This window comes from Ictidomys tridecemlineatus, chromosome 8 (assembly GCF_052094955.1).
Source record: "Ictidomys tridecemlineatus isolate mIctTri1 chromosome 8, mIctTri1.hap1, whole genome shotgun sequence".
NCBI classification, from domain to species: domain Eukaryota; kingdom Metazoa; phylum Chordata; class Mammalia; order Rodentia; family Sciuridae; genus Ictidomys; species Ictidomys tridecemlineatus.
In genome coordinates this window covers 15,729,680-15,749,880 of record NC_135484.1, presented here as the reverse complement: position 1 = coordinate 15,749,880, position 20,201 = coordinate 15,729,680, and the positions used below count along the sequence as shown (strand labels likewise).

General features: G+C 39.9%; 1 protein-coding gene across 1 annotated transcript; it reads right to left on the bottom strand.

Annotated features, from left to right (window-relative positions):
* Nucleotides 1–599: 599 nt before the first annotated feature.
* Nucleotides 600–18,224, bottom strand: LOC144366043 (retinoic acid early transcript 1E-like). The gene is made up of 7 exons (XM_078019191.1): nt 18,221–18,224; nt 15,329–15,498; nt 14,749–15,001; nt 3,145–3,408; nt 2,613–2,879; nt 1,910–2,066; nt 600–1,537 (listed from the first exon to the last, which is right to left on the bottom strand). The coding sequence occupies exons 1-6, from the start codon at nt 18,222–18,224 to the stop codon at nt 1,933–1,935; spliced, it is 1,092 nt and encodes a 363-aa protein (XP_077875317.1). The 3' UTR covers nt 600–1,537; nt 1,910–1,932.
* Between the last annotated feature and the right edge of the window lie 1,977 nt (nt 18,225–20,201).

Below are 20,201 nucleotides of genomic sequence, written 5' to 3'. Positions count from 1 at the left end.
AAACACCAGTGCACAATGCAGCATCTGGATCAGCTAAGTTCAGGGAGCTTTTCTGAACTCAGGTGCAACGACCTGCATGGCTGTTAATTCAGAAACTGATGAGAGATGATGGGGGACTGAGAAAAGACAAACAGACAGACATACCTAGAGAGAAACCCTGAGACCAGGTGGGAATTTAACCTCTGATGGAGGATGAATAACCCAGAGCTAGCTCAGGATGTTTACTATAGAGGTTTTATAATCAAAAAGTTATTTGTGGGCTGAGGACATAGCTCAGTTGGTAGACTGCTTGCCTTTCATGAATAAGGCCCTAGGATTGCTCACCAGCATCACACACACACACACACACACACACGCACACACACACACACACACATGCACGCACATACACGTTATTTGTGAGAAAGTTTCAGCAAAGAATACAGACTTGAAGATCTTGCCAGACATGGAGGTTTGCTGTGACCAGTGTGGCCAAACTTGTGGTTCTGGCGAGAGGCAATGATTGAATTAGAAAATAAGAACTCACACACAGATTTTGAATTAAATAGCTGAAATTAGGTAAGGTGCTGCTCTCTGGTGGATAAGAAGATCTCAAGGTTATTCAGCAATCTTTATTTATATGTCTCATACAGGTCAAAGACTATGCAAGTATTTTTTTTTTATTCAGGAAAGTTACAGAAAAAAGAAACATCTATGGAGCTTTTCCATAGTTGCAATCCACAGGTGCAATGTGTAATGTTAGGAGCTTTGTGAAATGCTCAAGAAGGTTCAATATTTAAAGTTACTGTTAAGCAGGCAGGCTCAGAAGTAGCAGAGCTGGTGTAACCCTGTGGTTGTCCAGCATGCAAATTCCTCTATCCCTGGGAGCTATGTGCCTGAGATCAAGGTTGAAGCTAAGACTCTTATGCAGAGCCTCTTCATGCAGGGCATTATCTTAGCAGCTAGGCATCCTATGCCCTTGCCCAGGAACATTCCCAGGCACCAGATGTGCCACAGCCATGAGGTCATCAGAGACCCTCAGTCTCAGTCACTGCTCTCCCATTCTTTGTCACCACTCTCCACAGAGGTTATCATGCTCAGAATTCTCTATCCCTATCTCATCTATGGGAGTCATCCATATTTTTTATAGAATAACTGTTCCAGTTACAAATGTATCACATTTCATCCTTTCTATTGTGACAGGTGTCACAGGGGCATGTTAATATATTCACACATCACTTTACTCTGTGACCTTAATCCTTTGTGTCATGATATCTAGTGCGTGAGCACTGTTGACTTATGGTTTCTGCCCATCAGTGATTTAATTATATACAAAAATAACTGTGAACACATGATTAAACCACGATACATATCCTTCTAATTCATTTTCCTCTACAAGTAAGTAAAACTTCCACAGCCTTTCTAATTCCACCCAAATGGAGAAAGTTTGTTGGAAAGAGTGACAAAGTAAAGGCTGGTAGCAAGACTGTCATTGAAGGTCACTTCTTGTCTTCACTCAAGTGTTAGTCTGATGACATATTAGATGATGGAACAGCTTCTACAATATTAAGGAAAATTATTAGCCTATGTTCTATTATCCTAGAGAGCAAATAACTCCTCAACCAAAGATCTGGAGCCAACACCCACCCAGATTCTCCAGATCTCAGGCACTACCCCAGCTCAGGAGGAGACTCCTGTGTGTCCCCCCTCTCACTGCACTGCTGTGCTACCTACAGTGGCCTCCTCTACTCAGCAGCAGTCATTCCAGCACTACTGTGGGGTGGGCAGTGCTCAAGGCTAAGGAAAGGCATCATTTCTGTGGAGAGAGATCAGTGGCCAGGGGCTTGGGTGAAGCTGGTGGGACCTGTCTCAAGGCCCTACCAGACTGAGACAGCGCCACCCAAAGGCCAGAGGACAGACTGTTCCTCACCTTTCATGGTGTCTGTTGATTTCCTATAGAACTTGATGGCCATGAAGACGATGATGACTGAGGACTAAAATTAAGACAATGATGATCCCTAAGCTGGTCACTGTAACAGATGAGGCACGTGGAGACCCGCTGGTAACTGGGACTGTTGATGTTGGTGCTAAAACAAACAAAAGAGCAAAATCCCTGTCAACCTTAAGAATATCCATTGTTCAGCACCCGTTTTCCCCATCAATGCTTGCCACTCATATTTACTGACTCATATGGGACAACTATTCTACCAGGTCCTGGGGGTACAGAGATGAGTAGAGGTTGTGCCGTGTCCTTATGGAGCTCACATTACTACTGAAGGGGACAGCAAAAGTCCATCAAGTTGTTGAAGGTTAATTGTAACAAAGGAAGAAGAGACGGTCTGGAAGTTTACAGAAATGTTTATAGACCTGTGAACTAGTTAGCAGGCCATTAATGAGTAGATCATTGTTTAATGGACAATGGGGGCTCCTGCACAGAGGAGGAGACATTGGGAGGTGAGATGAGAAAGGAGGCTGGTGACAAATCCACATGGATATCACTGACTGTCCAGTGAGGAAGCCCATCAAGAAATCAGTCATTCATTCATTACATGCACATGCTAACACCCCACAGGAAAGTCATCAGACCTTCAAAGGGAACTCCCACAGGCTTCCCACCCTGCATTCCCACCTACTTGGCATTTCCTTCCAGTGCGTTAAGAGTTCCCTGAGCCAGTGACTGCAATCTCCCATGGAGACCTTCCTTAAATGTTTTGTCAGTTCTTTGTCATTCTCCCACTTCTCCTTGATCCCTCTGGCTCTAGGATTAATCACTGTCCACTTCATGTGCATCACATTAAAGCAGAGATATGGCTGTCCATCAATGCTGAAATTCCAGGATGAACCAATGTGATTTTTTCCTTCAAGCTGACAAGACATCTTGGCCTGCAGGGTGAGAGGACCTGCAATACACAACAAAACCATCATCTCCCACTCTTGATAGATCCATCACCTCCCAATAAGTTGAGCATTTCTCTGCACATTTAGAGGCCTGTATTCTTTTCTCCCAGATTTGCCCTTTCTTGCCCATTAAGCCCCATATCCCTCTAAGGCTGGGCCAATGTCCAGCTCTTTTACACAAATACATCCAGAGCCTCCTCCATATGAGCACTCCACCCCTTCCTCTCTCCTGATCTCTCTGTCTCTTCACTCCATTCCATTACTTACCCCTGGCCATCTTTTGTTCCACGTTTATGTCAAGCAGGATCATCCTGAGATCTTGCCCCAGTTCTTTCAGCATTTCATTCAATTGTTTCCATGTTTTGGTGGCATTCACCTCCCTTTCCAGGTGACCCAAAGGTTTGATCTTGTTGCTATCACAGTCACACTGAAGGAAAGGGGTCTTATCCACTGAGACCTGCACTTCACACCAGGACTCTCCAGGTCTGGACTGAGATTTGACAGTGAAGTCGAGGCAAAGAGAGTGGGTACCTGCGAGAGAAACATGGAAGTGAGGTTCAGGACAGGGAGAAGAGGACCATTAGTTCCCATCTTTCTGTGACTCCCAGACTCCCTCTGAAGGGCCAGGCTGGCAGAGGGACGAGCCTTCATCCTAGACCCCCTCAATCTTCTAGATCCTTATTTTGGTGTCACCTTTAACTGAGGTGGTAGGATGCTCACATGCCATCAGGGACCCCTGACAGGCACAGTGTTACCAGGAGGATTAATCTGATAAACATTTTTAGTGACTTTTCCCAACTTTGGGGCACAAAAAATACACAATGGTATCTGTCCTCCTGAAACTTAAAACCTAGCTGAACAGACAGTATTTCCAATAGAGTAGAAAAGGAGGCATCAGGGATCACAGGTCAGTTCATCATGGTCTTGGTGGCAGGTCATGATGGAGTAGATGCAGGAACATGGCAGCAGAGGGAGCTGCCACACAGGAGCACAGAACCTAGTCTGATGTCCTAGGCTGGGGCCCTATGAGCTAATCATCAGATTCCAGGGAACCTCTCCAGGCAAACCACACTCTCTGCTCATTCTTCAGAAGAGAGCTCCACTTATCTCTGACAAGCATGGAGCCCCAATCTCTCCTCCCTGTTCCCACCCATGTTCCAGAGTCTTCCAGGCTTTTACTAGCAGCAGCATTAGCAAAATAGATACGTAGTGAAGTATACTGGAGACATTCTGTTGAGAATAAATCACAGAGTAACATGTTAGAATGAGTCAGGCGTGTGCACATATATCTCTTCCTCTGTGATGTGGGTTTGCCCCAAATCTATAATTGGAGGACTGAGGACCATCTGTTGAAATTCAATGAACAAAAATGTTGTCAAAGTCATGTTTAGCACGTACTGCAACACAGAATTACTTATTAATAGAATGCTCAAACATTGAAAAGGAGATGTTAAAAACCAAAACTTCCTGTGAATACCCAGTCTCTATAGGGGAAGCAGAGCTTGCTGGAGGTTACATGAGCTCCTTCCTTCTACCCACTTCTTCTCCTCTTTTCTCTGCTGCTTTTGGCATCCCCTTTCTTCCCATGAATATATTTTCTCCCAACCTCACTCTCCTCTATCCCATATCTCCTCTTTCCTCTTAATGACTAAGATCCATTTGCATTCAATATCCCACAATGAGAGGTTCAGTCAATACAGACAAGAGCCCGAGAGCCCCAGAATCATCTTTTTGGTTGAGAAATAGAGGCTGACAAAGATGATCACTTTCAGGTGAATAATGATGAAAATGAACACCATTCTTAAGAATGGTCTTTTGAGGGCTGGTGCAAAGAATGAACTGTGCCTTTCTGAGGCAGAAGCAATGGATTATGAAGTCAGTCCCATAAGACAATGGTGGAAGTTTTGAAAAAAGTCTGTGTAGTAAGTAATTTCCCTTGGGGACTTGAAAACGACACCACCTATGGTCTTGATATCAAGTGTGGTTTCTGGCTTGTGCACACTGTGGATGGCAGTTAGGGGCTGTGGAGGAAGATCCCAGGTCAGAAGCACAGAAGGATGTCAAGCTCTTCAGTGAATCTGGAAAGCAGTTGGACACTGGAAGCAGTACCAGGGTTCAACAGAAAGCAGCAAAACTTGCTGCTGAAGATGATGATTTTGTTGATGAGGAAACTAAACAAAAAGCTCTAATGAAGAAATCTCTCTGAGACTTTCCAGGTAAAAATGCACAACAGTGACAAAAGAACAGAGAAGATGCAAAACCACTGACACCAAGATCAAGAGGTCAAGAATCCTCCAAAACACAGAGAAAAAAACACACTCCTGAAAAACCAAAGGATCTACTTCTGTTGAAGACATAATGGCAAAGTGGAAACAAAGTTCTTCAATTATGTGGAGAGATGTATCTGGATGATTGATCTGGAGGCTATTCAAGATCTCTGGCACTGGAGGAAGTTTATTTAAGAAAACAGTTTACCAGTTTGTCCAAATTTTCTGTCTTAAATTTCTAGAGACATATGGTCTACTCACATTGAATCAGGAGAACACAGAAAATTTGAACAGATCAATTTCAAGCAATGACATTGAAGGCACAATCAAATTCCTACCAATAAAGCAAAGCCCAGGACCAGATGACTTCTCAGCCAAGATCTACTAGAACTTCCAAGAAGACTTACACCAATACTCCCCAAATTATTTCATGAAATAGAAAAGAAGGGGACCCTTAAAACCTCATTATATAAAGCTAGTATCACTTTGATACCAAAACCAGACAAAGGCACATCAAGGAAAGAAAACTTAAGAAAATATACCTAAGGACATAGAAACAAAAATTATTAATAAAATAAAGGCAAGTAGCATACAAAAACATATTGAAAAGATGGTACATCATGATCAACTGGGGTTCATTCCAGGGATGCAAGGTTGATACAACATACGGAAATCAATAAACATAATTCATCACATCAATAGTCTCAAAGAATCACATGATTGTCTCAACACATGCAGATAAAAATATTTGGCAAAATTCAGAATCCATTAATGCTCAGAACAGTAGAAAATAGGAATAGTAGGAAGCTATCTATGCTAAGCCCAAGGCCAACATCATTCTAAATGGAGAAAAAATGAAAGGGATACCTCTTTTTCTACTCCTATTCAACACAGTTCTTGAAACCCTAGCTAGAGTGATTAGACAGAAAAAAGAAATTAAAGGAATATGAACAGGAAAAGAAGAGCTCTAACTATTCCTATTTGCCAAGGATATGATTCTATATTTAGAAGACCCCTCCCCCCCAAAAAAACTCCACTAAAAACCTTCTGGAACTCATAAAAAAATTCAGCAAAGGATTTAACATTAACACCCATACGTGAATTGCATTCCTATAAACCAATGTGAACCAGCTGAAAGCAGAATTAGGAAAACTATCCCATTCACCATAGCCTAAAAAAGGAATCAATCTATCAAAAGAGGTGAAATTCCTGTACAATGAAAACCATAAAAATTAAAGAAAGAAACTGAAAAAGACCTTAGAGGATGGAAAGATCTTCCAGGTCCTTGGATAGGCAGAATTAATATTGTCAAAATGACCAATACTACCAGAATTGCTCTACAGATTTAATGCAATTCTTATTGGAATTCCAATGACATTCTTTATAGAAACAGAAAAGGCAGTCATGAAGTTCATTTGGAAAAATAAAAGGCCCAGAACAGCCAAATCAATCCTTAGTGAGAAAAGTGAAGCAGGAGGCATCACAATACTAGACCTTAAATTATACTACAGAGCTACAGTAATAAAAATGGAATGGTATTGGCATAAAAACATATATGTTGACCAATGTAACAGAATAGAAGACACAGAGACAAACACACATATATATTGTTGTCTCATACCAGACAAAGGCTCCATAAATATATTTTGGAGAAAAGACAGCCTCTTCAACAAATGGTGCTGGGAAAACTGGAAATTTATACATAGCAGAATGAAATTGAACTTATATCTGTCACCCTGCACAAAACTCAACTCAAAGTGGATTAAGGACCTAGGCAGTAGATCAGAGACTCTGTGCCTACTAGAAAAATATGTAGGCCCAACTCTCCATCATGTCAGCTTAGACTTCTGAAGCACAAGGAGTAATGTCATGAATCAATAAATGGGATGGTATCAAACTAAAAAGCTTCTTCTCAAAAAGGGAAACAATCAAGAATGTGAACAGAGAGCCTGCAGAATGGGAGAAAATCTTGCCACCTGCACCTCAGCTAGAGCACTAATCTCCAGGATATACAAAGAGCTCAAAAACCTTAACGACAAAAAACTAAATGACCTAATCAATGAATGGGCAAAGGACTTGAACGGAAACTTTACAGAAGAAGAAATACAAATAGTCAAAAACTATATGAAAAAAATGTCCAATATGTCTAGCAATTAGAGAAATGCAAATTAAAACTACACTGAAATTCCATTTCACTCCATTCAGGATGGCAAGAATACAAGTAACAATAAATTTTGGCAAAGATGTGGGGAAAAAGTTTGACTCATTTATTATTGGTGGGTCTTCAAATTGGTAAAACCACTGTGGAAAGCATTATGGAGATTCCTCAACACATATGGAATAGAACCATCAATTGACCTAGTTATTCTACTCCTTGATATATATCTGAAGGACTTAAAATCAGCATACTACAGTAATGTAGCCACATCAATGTTTATAGCAGCTCAATTCACAATTGCATAGCAAGAAAACAAAACTAGGTGCCCATCAACAGATGAATCGATAACAAAAATGTGGTATATATACACAATGGAATATTACTCAGCCATAAAGAATAAAATTATGGCATTTGGGGCTGGGGATGTGGCTCAAGTGGTAGCGCGCTCGCCTGGCATGCGTGCGGCCTGGGTTCGATCCTCAGCACCACATACAAATAAACATGTTGTGTCCGCCGAGAACTAAAAAATAAATATTAAAATTCTGTCTCTCTCTCTCTTTAAAAAAAAAAATTATGGCATTTGCTGGAGAATATCATGATAAGTGAAATAAGTCAGTCTCAAAAAAAACAAAGGCAAATGTTCTCTCCAACATGCAGATGTTAACACAAAATAAGGTGGGGTACAGGGATATAGGGCAGTGAAAGAATAGAAGTTATTGGATTAGATAAAAGGGGACAAAGGGAAGGGAGGATAGATAGGAACAGGAAAGACAGCAGAGTTAATCAGACATAAGATTCCTATGATCGCATGTGCATACAGAACCAGTGAAACTCCGTATCATGTACAACTACAAGAATGGGATCCTAACAGAATGAGAGATATTCCATGTATATACAATAGGTTAAAATACACTCTACTGTCATGTATATCTGAAAGAACAAATAAGAGAAATTTGTCTAAGTTACTGTAACAGATAGTATCTCTCTTCCTTTTTATAGGAGGACTTTCACTACTGTGTTTGATAAATGTCCAGGTTCCCTTGACAAGAATGTTGCCCAAAATGCCCATTTCTTTAAAAAAATTTAATAAGGACACATTCATGCAGTTTCATGGTCAGTCTTTACATTTACAAATCAATAGCTTGGGTGCAAAACAACCACCATCAAACCAAATTAAAATGGAATGTTACGTGCTTTTCACAGAACAGAAGCTAAAATATTTAACCTGTCATGTGCAACTAGTCACAGTATCATTTTTTACTTTTTCTCAATATACCTGAGTGTGTCTGAAATGTGTCTGCTTTGTAGCAGCCAAACCTGTTTACAAATCTGTTGAACCTGTAGCTCCCTCTTCTGTTGTCTCCTGCTAAGTTTGTTTCCTGGCAGTGATACCAGAGGTAAGATCTTACCTGAGATGAGACCTACCAGACCACCATTGTGTTGTGGGCCCTGTGCTCTTGCAGAAGTGCTTCCTAAACATAATTTTCCCCCACCTCTCACTTTTTGGTGCTGGGGATTGAACCCAGGGCCTTAGTGCATGTGAGGCAAGCACTCTACCAACTGAGCTATATCCCAAGCCCAATACTCACGTCCTGTTCCCCTAACTTTTCTCCTTCCCTCACAAACATGCCACTTCCCCTTCCACTGGAGTCTGGATTTGGGTCTTCTGCCCTTAGTATGAGGAAGAGGCCTCCTGGGAATAGGATTGTTCAGGGGTGCAGGGCAAACTCTTGGAGGAGCAGAAACTGGCTCAGCCCCATTGGGCATGGAGTCCTCCCTCAGAAAAACACATCTATGGTACTGCCTGGCCACTGCCACATTAGTCACTGTAGGATGGGATTCCTTCTTAGTCCAGTTCAGGGCTGGAGTGATTATCAATGACCCAACTGAAATCAGACCCAATGAAATAGCTGAACAGCCCGACTTTATAAGTAAAGAGATTGATTTGGCTTATGGTTTTGGAGGTTTAAAGTCCAAACTGTCTGTGCAGGTTCTGTGACAAGGGCTGTCCCTTGTGTTGCCTCATGGCAATGGCAAGAGGGTGAGAGGAGCAAGATTACAGTTGGAGCCAGACAGGCAGGGTGGGGGCCAGACGAGTTCTTTCTACAATCCCACCTGGAGAGCGAGCTTCCAAGGATGCACCCCCAAGACCTGAGGCCCCCACTTGAACCACTCCTCTAAGGCTCCACAGCACCTCCCAAAAGCACCAAGCCTCCAATCACCTGGACTGGAGGACACTCAGTTAAACCATGTCCAGACCAGAGCACCTGCCTCAGTGACAGCAAATTCTTTTGTATCCTGGGTACCTTGACCAAAGACTTAGGGGTTTATGGTAGCGATGCAAAAGTTAGTATTAAAAAATCCTATATTAACTTCATCTCTTTCCTACTTTTTTTGGATTAGAAATAAAATATTGATTATTTTACTATCTCTCATTTCTTACTGAATATTTACTAAGGCCCCTTCCTCATTAGCCTGGATTATTGCTCTCCTGTTCTATTTGGTCTTTCCACGTTCAACCTTCTTCAGAATTTCTGTTGAAAGAAGCCAGAGTGATCCTTGGAAACCTAAGGCACTCATGTTCCTTTCTGCTCGAATTGTACCCCTTTTCTGTCAGTGCACCTAAAGTCACTGCAGAAGCCTAGTGTTTCAGATGTCTCAAGTCTTAATCCATCTGAGTTGGAGGCCTTTCCTCCTGTTTTCTGGAGAACTGGATATCTCCCTCCACTCTTTGAATTCTGTGACAGTGCTGGGCCCATGTTATTCTGGTTGCCTTTGGCTCCAAGTCCCAGCTTCCACCGAATGCTCACTTTTCCCATGCTTCACTGTCCTTGCCTCTGCATTCTCCATTATCCAAAACCCCAAATGGAACACTGGACATCGTTAATATTTTCAACATTGTCTCCTAGCCACTGTAGACCTCACTAAGAGATAATATGCAGCCATCCTGAAGATACACACACACAGCACAAACCATAAACCATATTCATTTGGCATGGAAATCTCCTATATTCCCATAAATGAGGGAAAAAATTAAATCAGAATCTGATCACTTCTCACTCCCACCCCTGCACCCACCCTAGGTCAGCCACCAACTTTCACCTGCTGCTTGTTACTACAGCAACCTCCTAGGTGGTCCCCCACTTAAATGGCCCATGATCTTTATTTTAAAAAGAAGAGTCAGGGGGAGGCTTTATAGAGATGTCTGTATACCATCTGGTGTTCACAGACAATAAAACTGGCCCCTGGGCAGTGTTAAATCCAGTGGATTCTTGGGCATATTCACACAGTTGTGCATTTGTTTTTGCCATCCAATTCTACTATAAGGAAAATCATTTCATTCCAAGAAACTTTGCTTTAGTAGCCACATCTATAACAGGTCTCACATCTTCACCCCTCCCCTGTAGCTCCTGGCAATCAGTAATCTGCTTTCTGTCTCAGTGCTTTTTGTCTATTCTAGACATTTCATAGAAATGGAATCATACAATGAGTTACTTTGTGTGACTGACTTCTCTCACTTCGTGTAAAGTTTTCAAGATTCATCTATGATACAGCATGTATGACTACTTCTTACCCTTTTATGGGCAAATAATGATCCATTGTGTGGATAAACCATATTTTGATTTTACATTCATTAGTTCATGATTTGGATTATTTCTACTTTTTGGATATTTTGAATGCTGCTGCTGTGAGCATTTGTATACAGTTTGTATGGACATGTTTTTACTTCTCTTGGCTATATATTTAGGAATGGAGTTGTTGGGTCACAGTTAACTCTCTGATAATATTTGGAAGGATTTCCCAACTGTTTTTAAAAGTGGCTCCATTATTTTACATTATCATCAGCAACATATGTGGGTTCTGATTTATATCTTATATTGTCTTCATGATGAAAGACATCCAGGTGAATATGAAGTGGCATTTTATTGTGATTTTGATTAGTATTTTTCAAATACTATGATATAAAACATCTTTTCATGTGATTATTGATGGTTAATGTATTCTCTTTGGAGAAATGTTTATTTAGATCTTTTGCTTATTTTAAGTTGGGCAATTTATCTTCTTGTTGACTTTTAAAAGAGTTCATGTATATTCTGGATATAACTTCCTCATTAGATCTATGATTTACAAATTTTTCTAAAATTTTGTGTGCTGATTATTTACTTTTTTTTTCTTTTTGGTACAAAGGGAAAAAACCCAGGGGTGTTTAACCACTGAGTCACATCTTTAGCATTTATTTTATTTTATTTTTTCTTAACTTTTTAAATATATATTTTCAGTTGTAGATGGACATAAAACCTTTATTTATTTATTTATATTTATATATGTGGTGCTGAGGATCGAACCCAAGACCTCACACATGTAGGGCAAGTGCTCTATCACTGAGCCACAACCCCAGCCCCCTTTTTTAAGGGTCTCTTTGAGTCCCTTAGGGCCTTGCTAAGTTGCTGAGGCTGGTTTTGAACTCATGATCCTCCTGCCTCCTCCGCCTCCAAAGCCACTGGGGTTACTGGCGTATGCCACTGCACCCAGCTTATTTACTTTCTGGATGGTACAGTATGCAGCAGAAAAGTTTTTAATTTTGATGAAATCCAGTTTATTTTTTTTCTTTTCCTGTTTGTTATTTTGGTGTGATCTGTTAGAAGAAGTTATCTAAATTAACATGAGAGTTGCTGCTGTGTTTTCTTCTAAGCATTCACAGTTTTATTTCATGCATTTAGGTTGATGACTCATTTTGTGTTTGTTTTTGTATGTAGTGTAATGAAGGGTCTAACTTTGCTCTTTTGCACAAAGATATCCAGGTGTTAAAATTATTTCAAAATTGTTGAAAATATTATGTTATCCTCATTGAATTGTTCTGGCACCTGTGCTGAAAACAAACTGAATGTAAGCATATATTTCTGGGCATCCAGTTCTATTTCATTCATGTTTATGTCTATCTATATGCAATATCACACGGTCTCCATTTCTGTAGAATTGTAGAAAGTTTCTAATTGGTACGTGTGAATCCTCCAAGTTTGTTCTTTTTAATGATCAGTTTGACTTTTCTGTGTCTTTTTCATTCTCACAGGAATCCTGGGATCAGCTTGTCATTTTTCTGCACAAAATGACAGCTGAGACTTTCCTATGGATTGCACTGAACCTTATGATTCAATAAACTTAGAGAATATTGTCATTGCAACAATATTACGTTTCCTACCTATGAACATGGAATGTCTATACTTTTATCTAGATCTTGTTTTGTGGTTTTCAGTGTAAAAGTCTTCTACCTCTTTTGTTAAATTTCTTCATGTTTTATCTTTTTTGGTGCTATCATATATAAAGCTGTTTTCTTGATTTCACCTATGGAATGTTTACTGCAACCATATAAAAAAAGAGTTGACTTTTATTTGTTTACTTCTTATCCTATATCGTTGCTGAACTCACTTTTTAATTCCAATAGCTTTAGGGTGATTAATTTTTTATAATTTTCTTTGGAGTATTTCATATTTTAACATGTAATAAAATTACTGATAAAATAACTCTTACATCTACCACTTTGTTCTCAATTTTCCACAGAGTTTATGTCTTTTTTGTTCTTTTCCCCATCATTTTTGCCTCATTTGTGTTAAATATATATTTTTCTACTGCATTATTTTAGTTCCCTTCTTTTAAAAAAGTTATTTCCTTAGTGGGATCCCTAAGGATTATAATTCATAACTTATAACAACCTAGATAGGATTCAACCATTTAAATTTAACAGTATACAAAGTCTTTGCTCCAATATAGCTCTGTTCCCTTCATCCTTTTTTTATGATACAGTTGTCAAAGTATATCTTTATATGTAATAAACGCATCAATATGATTTTAAAATTATTACTAATGTCTTTTGAATCAGATAGGAAATGAGCACAACTACAAAGTAGTGTCCTTGCAAGTCCACCTGGTCCCCAGTCTCTAGGGCTCCTGGCCTCACTGGAAGCCTTGGGCAGGAAGTGCCACACTGCCACAGTCTGGCTGGGCACAAATCAGGAGCCACTCAAGCAGGAACAAACTTTATTTCTGAACTCCAAAGTAGTGGGCACCAGCAGCAGGAGCTGCCCCACTGCTGGACAGCAGGGACCTATATACAATTGAATACACAGCCTACTTCAATCCAGCATCATCCAGTCACAGCAATTATACACAGCTTAACTTAATTATCATCATCTTAATGGCTCGCCTGTCAGCCATTACTTCTGGCAAAATGCCAGGGGCCATTCCTACTCTGCTGTGGCTCTCAACACCACACAATGGCAAATGGAGTAGGCAGCCCTTGTCATCCAGGGCCTCTCAGTTCTGCTGACACCAGGGCCTCTACTGCCACAAGTTGGGTCCTACCCTGGAATCTCTGTGTTACCTGGGAGGCGAGTTAAGGTTGCAGATAAGTTAAGGTCACTCATCAGTGGACCTGGACATGGAGTGATTTTCTGAATTATCCAAGTAAGTCCAAAGTCATCACAGGATTTTTATAAATGAAGAGGTCAGTTGAGAAGGAAGAACTAGAAAGCACCCTAAGGAGTCACCTTGACATTGTAGCAAGAGGAAGTTCCTCCTCTGGAATTCCCTCCTACTGCACTTGGGGAACTCTCCAGGAGTCCAGTAGCAGGCCGAGGTGGACAGCAGGAGTCCAATACCCAAATGAATGTAAATCTTAACATAATCATATCATCTCAATGGCTAGCTGGTGTCACCTTTCAACCAAAAATGCCATGCATGCATCATATTACTTGGGTGAGGTGGGGATGTTAACCAGTTGTGTCCTCAGGCAGAGGTATATGGTGTCAGGTGGTGGTGGAGGAGGTGAGGGTCCCTAGGTGGATGGGAAGGTAGGGAGGCCCTGGGTGGGGCTTGGTTAGATGAGAAAAGCAGTGAAGGGAGGTGAGCTGGGTGGTGGCTCACTGAATCACAGAGAAATGGGTGGATGTGGCTAGTGAGGCTCTGTGGGGGCATTTCCTGAGTTCCCCAGGCAAAGTGTGGTGGGAAGTTCAAGGGTCAACAGCCTTGGGATGCTGAAGGGTTTGCAGGGCGTGAGAGTCTGTAGGGCAGAGCTGGATCTGGGGGTGTCTGTTGTCTTGAACCTGGGGGATCTTGCCCCTGTGCACCTGGTCCTGGTGGCTGCAGCTATGGCTGTGGCACTGATTTGGGGAGGCAGCTGTGGGGCTGGGGGCATCATTAGTTATTGTCAACTTGTGATCTCCTTCCCTATTGTCCCTCCCACCTACTGCACTTACTGTTTTCTTTCTTGCTCCTCTCAATGGCCTGAGGATGAGACAACAAGACTGGGACCAAGCAGGACTGAGCTCGCGGTGGGGGGTGGAGGGACCTGAAGAGGGGACCCGGGCTCAATCTTGGGATCAGGTGTGTTAGGTGACACCCTGTCCCATCACCTTTTGCTACCCCTTAAATTGTATCCTGGGAACTCACCGGTTGGCGCCGCCCAGAAACAGTTGGGTCCCAGAAGCAGAGCCAGAGTGACAGAAAAGAGCCAGATGAGGGTGTCCAGAGCCATGTGTGGACCAGACAGAGCCCGCGAGAGCCCTGCTGTGTGCAGGAAGTTCTTAAAATATTCTGCTGGGGCCTGGCGGGGGAGGGGAGACGGGGACTGGGGGCGGGCGGGCATAACTTCTGCGGGCGAATCCGAAGCAGGGTGCCGGGCGCGTGTCAGCCCTCCAAATATCTGTGGGCGTGGACAGGAGAATGACAGGAACTTCTGTGGTTTGGTGAGAGCCCTGTGGGAGGCGGGGTCGGAGCGGCTCCTTAAGCCTCCGCGGCTGGTTTTACGGGTGAATTTCAGACTTTTCACTTCAAGGACTGAGGCCGCTTTCCCTTGGTTTCTCCATCAGCGGTTTTTAGCCTCCGCCCGTTTCTTTTCCATAAAAATGGTCTTATCCAAGGCATATTTTGCAAGTCTTTTTTTCCCAGTTGAGTTTTGCTTTTCTTCTTCTCTAACGTGTGTTAACAAGCACAGAAGTTTCTGCCTAGTGGCAACGTCCTGTCCGGCAACCTTTGCAGCATCGGGAGGGGAGAGGGTGAGGCTCTGGACTTGGGAACCTGGACCTGGGGGGCTGGGGCGGAGAAGGGGGCCCAGCTTAGTCAGGTCCTGCGCGCACTGGGCGCTGTGCTGTCTGCTACCAGCGACTCCTTCAAGCTTCAGGTCTGGGAAAGGCTCCTGTCCTAATCCCACAATAAGGTTGTTTAATTGTCAGACACTGCGGAATCAGGGGAGTTGACGACTAGTCAGTGGACAGGCAAACTCGGAATAGGTTTTGGGAACATAACATTTCCTCGCTAGGAAAAAGGGAGCTGTGTTCATGTATTATTATTATTATTATTGATAGTGCTGGGGATTGAGCCCAGGGCCTTGTACATGCTAGGCAAGTGCTCTACTAACTGAGCTATATCCCCAGTCCTTGATGCTTGTTTTTAAAGCAAATGTGAGCCTGCATACGTTCTGCTGCTCTCCGTTTATATTTTAAAATGATACATCTTGAAGATTCTCCCAGACGAGCACACTGTACAGGTACTTTTCTTTTTAGCTCTGCATGGAAATCTATGGAATGACTGTCAGATTTATATGCAGCCAGCTGTCTGTTGATGAAGATAAAGATGGCCTCCCATTGGAGTTACTCTAACAAAAAGAAAATGTTGCAATTAGCATATGTGTATAAACCTCCATGCAATTTCCTAGAATAAATTGCTGTGAAAATTGGTACAATTTAAAAGTGCGTCATTTCATTGAGTATAAGTTTCGTAAAAACTTGCAATTGTTAACATCCAGAATTGGCCAGAAAGTGAAATTATTACTATGGTAGGAGTGCAAACTGGTACAACTTTTCTCAACAATAATGTGACTGTATGCACCGGGAGTGTTAAAGTAACAAAATTTCCAGTGGAGAATACATACCCTTGTGTTGAAATTGTGTTAAAACCCTCTGGGAGGACAACAAATAATCCCATAAAGCTTTTTATTTTGAGTGTGTGGCTAATACAAGAGGGTGTGGGCTTGCATGGGGGGGACACTTCATGCAGCCTGCTAAGAAGGTCTATTTAGCTCTTCTGGGTCTCTTATTTTTTCCAGATGTATTTCATGATTGCTTTTTCTATTTCTATGAGGAATGCCGTTGGTATTTTGATTGGAATTGCATTAAATCTGTGTAGTGTTTTTGGTAGTATGGTCACTTTGATATTATTAATTCTGACTATCCAAGAGCAAGGTAGATCTTTCCATCTTCTAAGGTCTTCTTTGGTTTCTGTCTTTAGGGTTCTGTAGTTCCACTGTATAGGTCTTTCACCTCTTTCATTAAGTTGATTCCCAAGTATCTTTTTTTTTTTTTTTTTTTTTTAGATTATTGTGTATGGGTTTTCCTCATTTCCTTCATACAGGGTTTGTCACTGAAATACAGAAATGCCTTTGATTTATAGGTGTTGATTTTATATCCTATTACTTTGCTGAATTCATTTACTAGTTCTAGAAGTTTTCTGGCTGAGTTTTTTGGGTCTTCTAGTTATAGAATCAAATCCTCAGCAAATAGTGCTAATTTAAGTTCTTCTTTTCCTATACTTATCCCTTTGATTTCTTTCATCTGTCTAATTGTTCTGGTCAGTGTTTCAAGGACTATGTTAAATAGAAATGGTGAAAGATTTTAGAGGGAATGCCTTCAGTTTTTCTCTGTTTAGAATGATGTTGGTCTGAGGCTTAACATAGATAGCCTTTACAATGTTGAGGTATGTTCCTGTTATCCCTAGTTTTTCTAGTGTTTTGAACATGAAGGGGTGCTGTATTTTGTTAACTGCTTTTTCTGCGTCTATTAAGATGATCATATGATTCTTATCTTTAAGCCTATTGATGTGATAAATTACATTTATTGATTTCCGTATGTTGAACTAACCTTGCATCCCTGGGATGAATGCCACTTGATCATGGTGCACAATCTTTTTGATATGTTTTTGTATTAGATCTGCCAAAATTTTATTGAGAATTTTTGCTTCCATGTTCATTAGATATATTGGTCTGAAGTTTTCTTTCTTTGATGTGTCTTTGCCTGGTTTTGGGATTAGGGTGATATTGGCCTCATAGAATAAGTTTAGAATTACTGCCTCTTTTTCTATTTCCTGAAATAAATTGAAGTGTATTGGTATTAGTTCTTCTTTAAAGGTCTTGTAGAACTCGGCTGTGTATCCTACTGGTCCTGGGCTTCTATTGGTTTTTAAGCTTTTGATGGCTTCTTCTGTTTCCTCACTTGATATTGGTCTGTTTAAATTGTGTATACCTTCCTGACTCAATCTGGGGAAATCGTATGACTTAAGAAATTTGTCAATGGAAGAGACAGGGATAGAAGTTAAAATTTTTGTTTGAACATACTTGGTTTTATAAATTTTAATTTGAGAGTATATCAACATTTTATATAAAGAAAATATTTATTTTCAAATACAAATGTTTAATATAAAAATATAAACAAATATAATCTCTTTCTATAAAATATGACAATAAAAATTAAATTTTACAAAAAGTTATCACTGAAAAGCAAAAGCAAAATGAACCTATCTGTATACTAAGTTCATCGGATAACCACACACTGGAAGTAGGTCATAGGTAAATGTTCCTAGTTGTAACTCAGCTACATTTTACATTTTTCCAGAAAGATCCCTTCACAGAAGAATAATATTAATATTTCCATGTGTACCCTCTTTTCCACCTATTTTCTTTCTTTCTTTTTGACATATTTTATTTGTTCTAATTAGTTATACATAAGAGTAGAAGGCATTTGACACATCCTACATAAAAGGAGTATAACTTCTCATTTCTCTGATTGTACATGATGTAGAGTTACACAGGTCATGTAATCATATATGCACATAAGGTAATAATGTTGATCCATTCTACTATCATTCCTACCCATGACCCCTCTCCTCCCTTTACTCTTCTCTGCCTAGTTCAAAATAGCTTTATTCTTTTCCACCCCATTATTATGAATTAGCAAATACATACCAGAGAAAACATTCGGCCTTTAGTTCTTTGGGATTAGCTTATTTTGCTTAGCATAATATTCTCCAGTTCTATCCATTTACTGGCCATAATTTTATTATTCTTTAAGGCTGAGTAGTATTCCACTATGTATATATATATATTACATTTTCTTTATCCATTCATTTGTTGAAGGTATGGTACCTAGGTTGGTTCCATAGTTTAGCTATTGTGAGATGAGCTGCTAAAAACATCGATGTGGCTGTGATTCCACCTATCCCACCACTGAGCAACATTCTTAGCCCTACATTAAATTCTCATCACTTTCACTGTGTTCCTGTAGACAATCTTAGTCTAATTGTTTGTAACATATGCTAACATTAGGGATGTTTTATGACTAATTGATACCACTTTTCAAGTATAGTTTTTCCTATAAGAGAATAGGCAAACATGGAATAGGTTATGAAAATGTTGTTGTCCTTAATACAATATTTATTTGTATGTATATATGCTTACTTTTAAAACAAACAAAAGTCTATATATACTCTGAAGCACTCAGGTTATAGCCATATTTTTTACCCTGAAAATATTCTCATTCCAACCCATATAGGTTTGCTTTTCTTTTAACCTCTACATGACATTTAGTGGCTGCAGTAACCATACTTTTACAAACATATTTTTTATACAATTTTGTAGCATAAATTCATAGATACAGAAGTGTTGTGAAAAGGTACATAATTTATCATTTCACTCAATTACAACATTGGCTAGATATTTTTAATAAAGACCAAGCTTTGGCAAAAAGTTGTAAAATCCACTGGTATTTGTTTGAAGGACCATGTGACAATATTTTCCAAGTACCTAAAATAATAAAGTAAAAATTAAAAATATATATTCCCATTTATTTGTTAGTGTTTAAAAATTTCCTAGGAGAACAATAAATATTCCAATATAAATTCAAATCTTGAATATAAGTTCAAAGACAGTGAATGTAGAAAGAGTTGGGAATTTACAGTGTGTTATTTTTCTATCACCATAACAAATGTCTGAGATAATCAATGAATTAAAAGAAAAGATTTATTTTGGCTGAGAATTTTTGAGGTTCTGATCCATGAACAATTGGCCCTGAGGCTCTGAGCATGTGGCAAGGCAGCATGGTGAGAGAATGCATCAGGCCCAAACCACTAAGCTAATGTCCAGGAAGCAAGAGAACAGGAGCAAGAGGCTAGGGTCCCACAGTCCTTTTGAAGGGCACACTTGCAATGACCTAAAGACATCCCATCAGGTCCCACCTCTTAAAGATTCCACCACCGTTGGGACTAAGCCTTAAATCATGCATCTTTGGGGTAATTCAAAACCCAAAGGATGATATACAAATAACCTTTAAAATCTTTTGATCATGAAATATACAAAATTGGTAAGATGAAGAAATATAGAAAACTAAAATCATTCAATTTAATAATTATACAGATGAATTAATTTTAAGAAAATAATCAGAGATGATAAATATACAACTACCAGAATTATTTATCTTAAACCATCATAAAATAATGTTATACCTACAACATAGGCAATTATACTATTATTAAAAGTAATAGTTTTGAGATATATTTATTGGCATGAGTAAATATAATGTTCAGTGGAAAAGTTATGGCACAAAATATACAGAGCATGGTAATATTTTTATGTTGAGGTATGATCCTTCTATACCTACTTTACATAGGTCTTTATCATGAAGAGATGTTGAATTTTGCCAAAAGCAAATACGTGTTCCTATATGTATTGAGATGCTCATGTGATTTTTATCCTTGATACTATTATGTGGTATATTACATTTCCTGATTTGCATATATTGAACCAATCTTGTATCTCTGGAATAAAACTAACTTGATCATGGTGTATGAATTGTTAA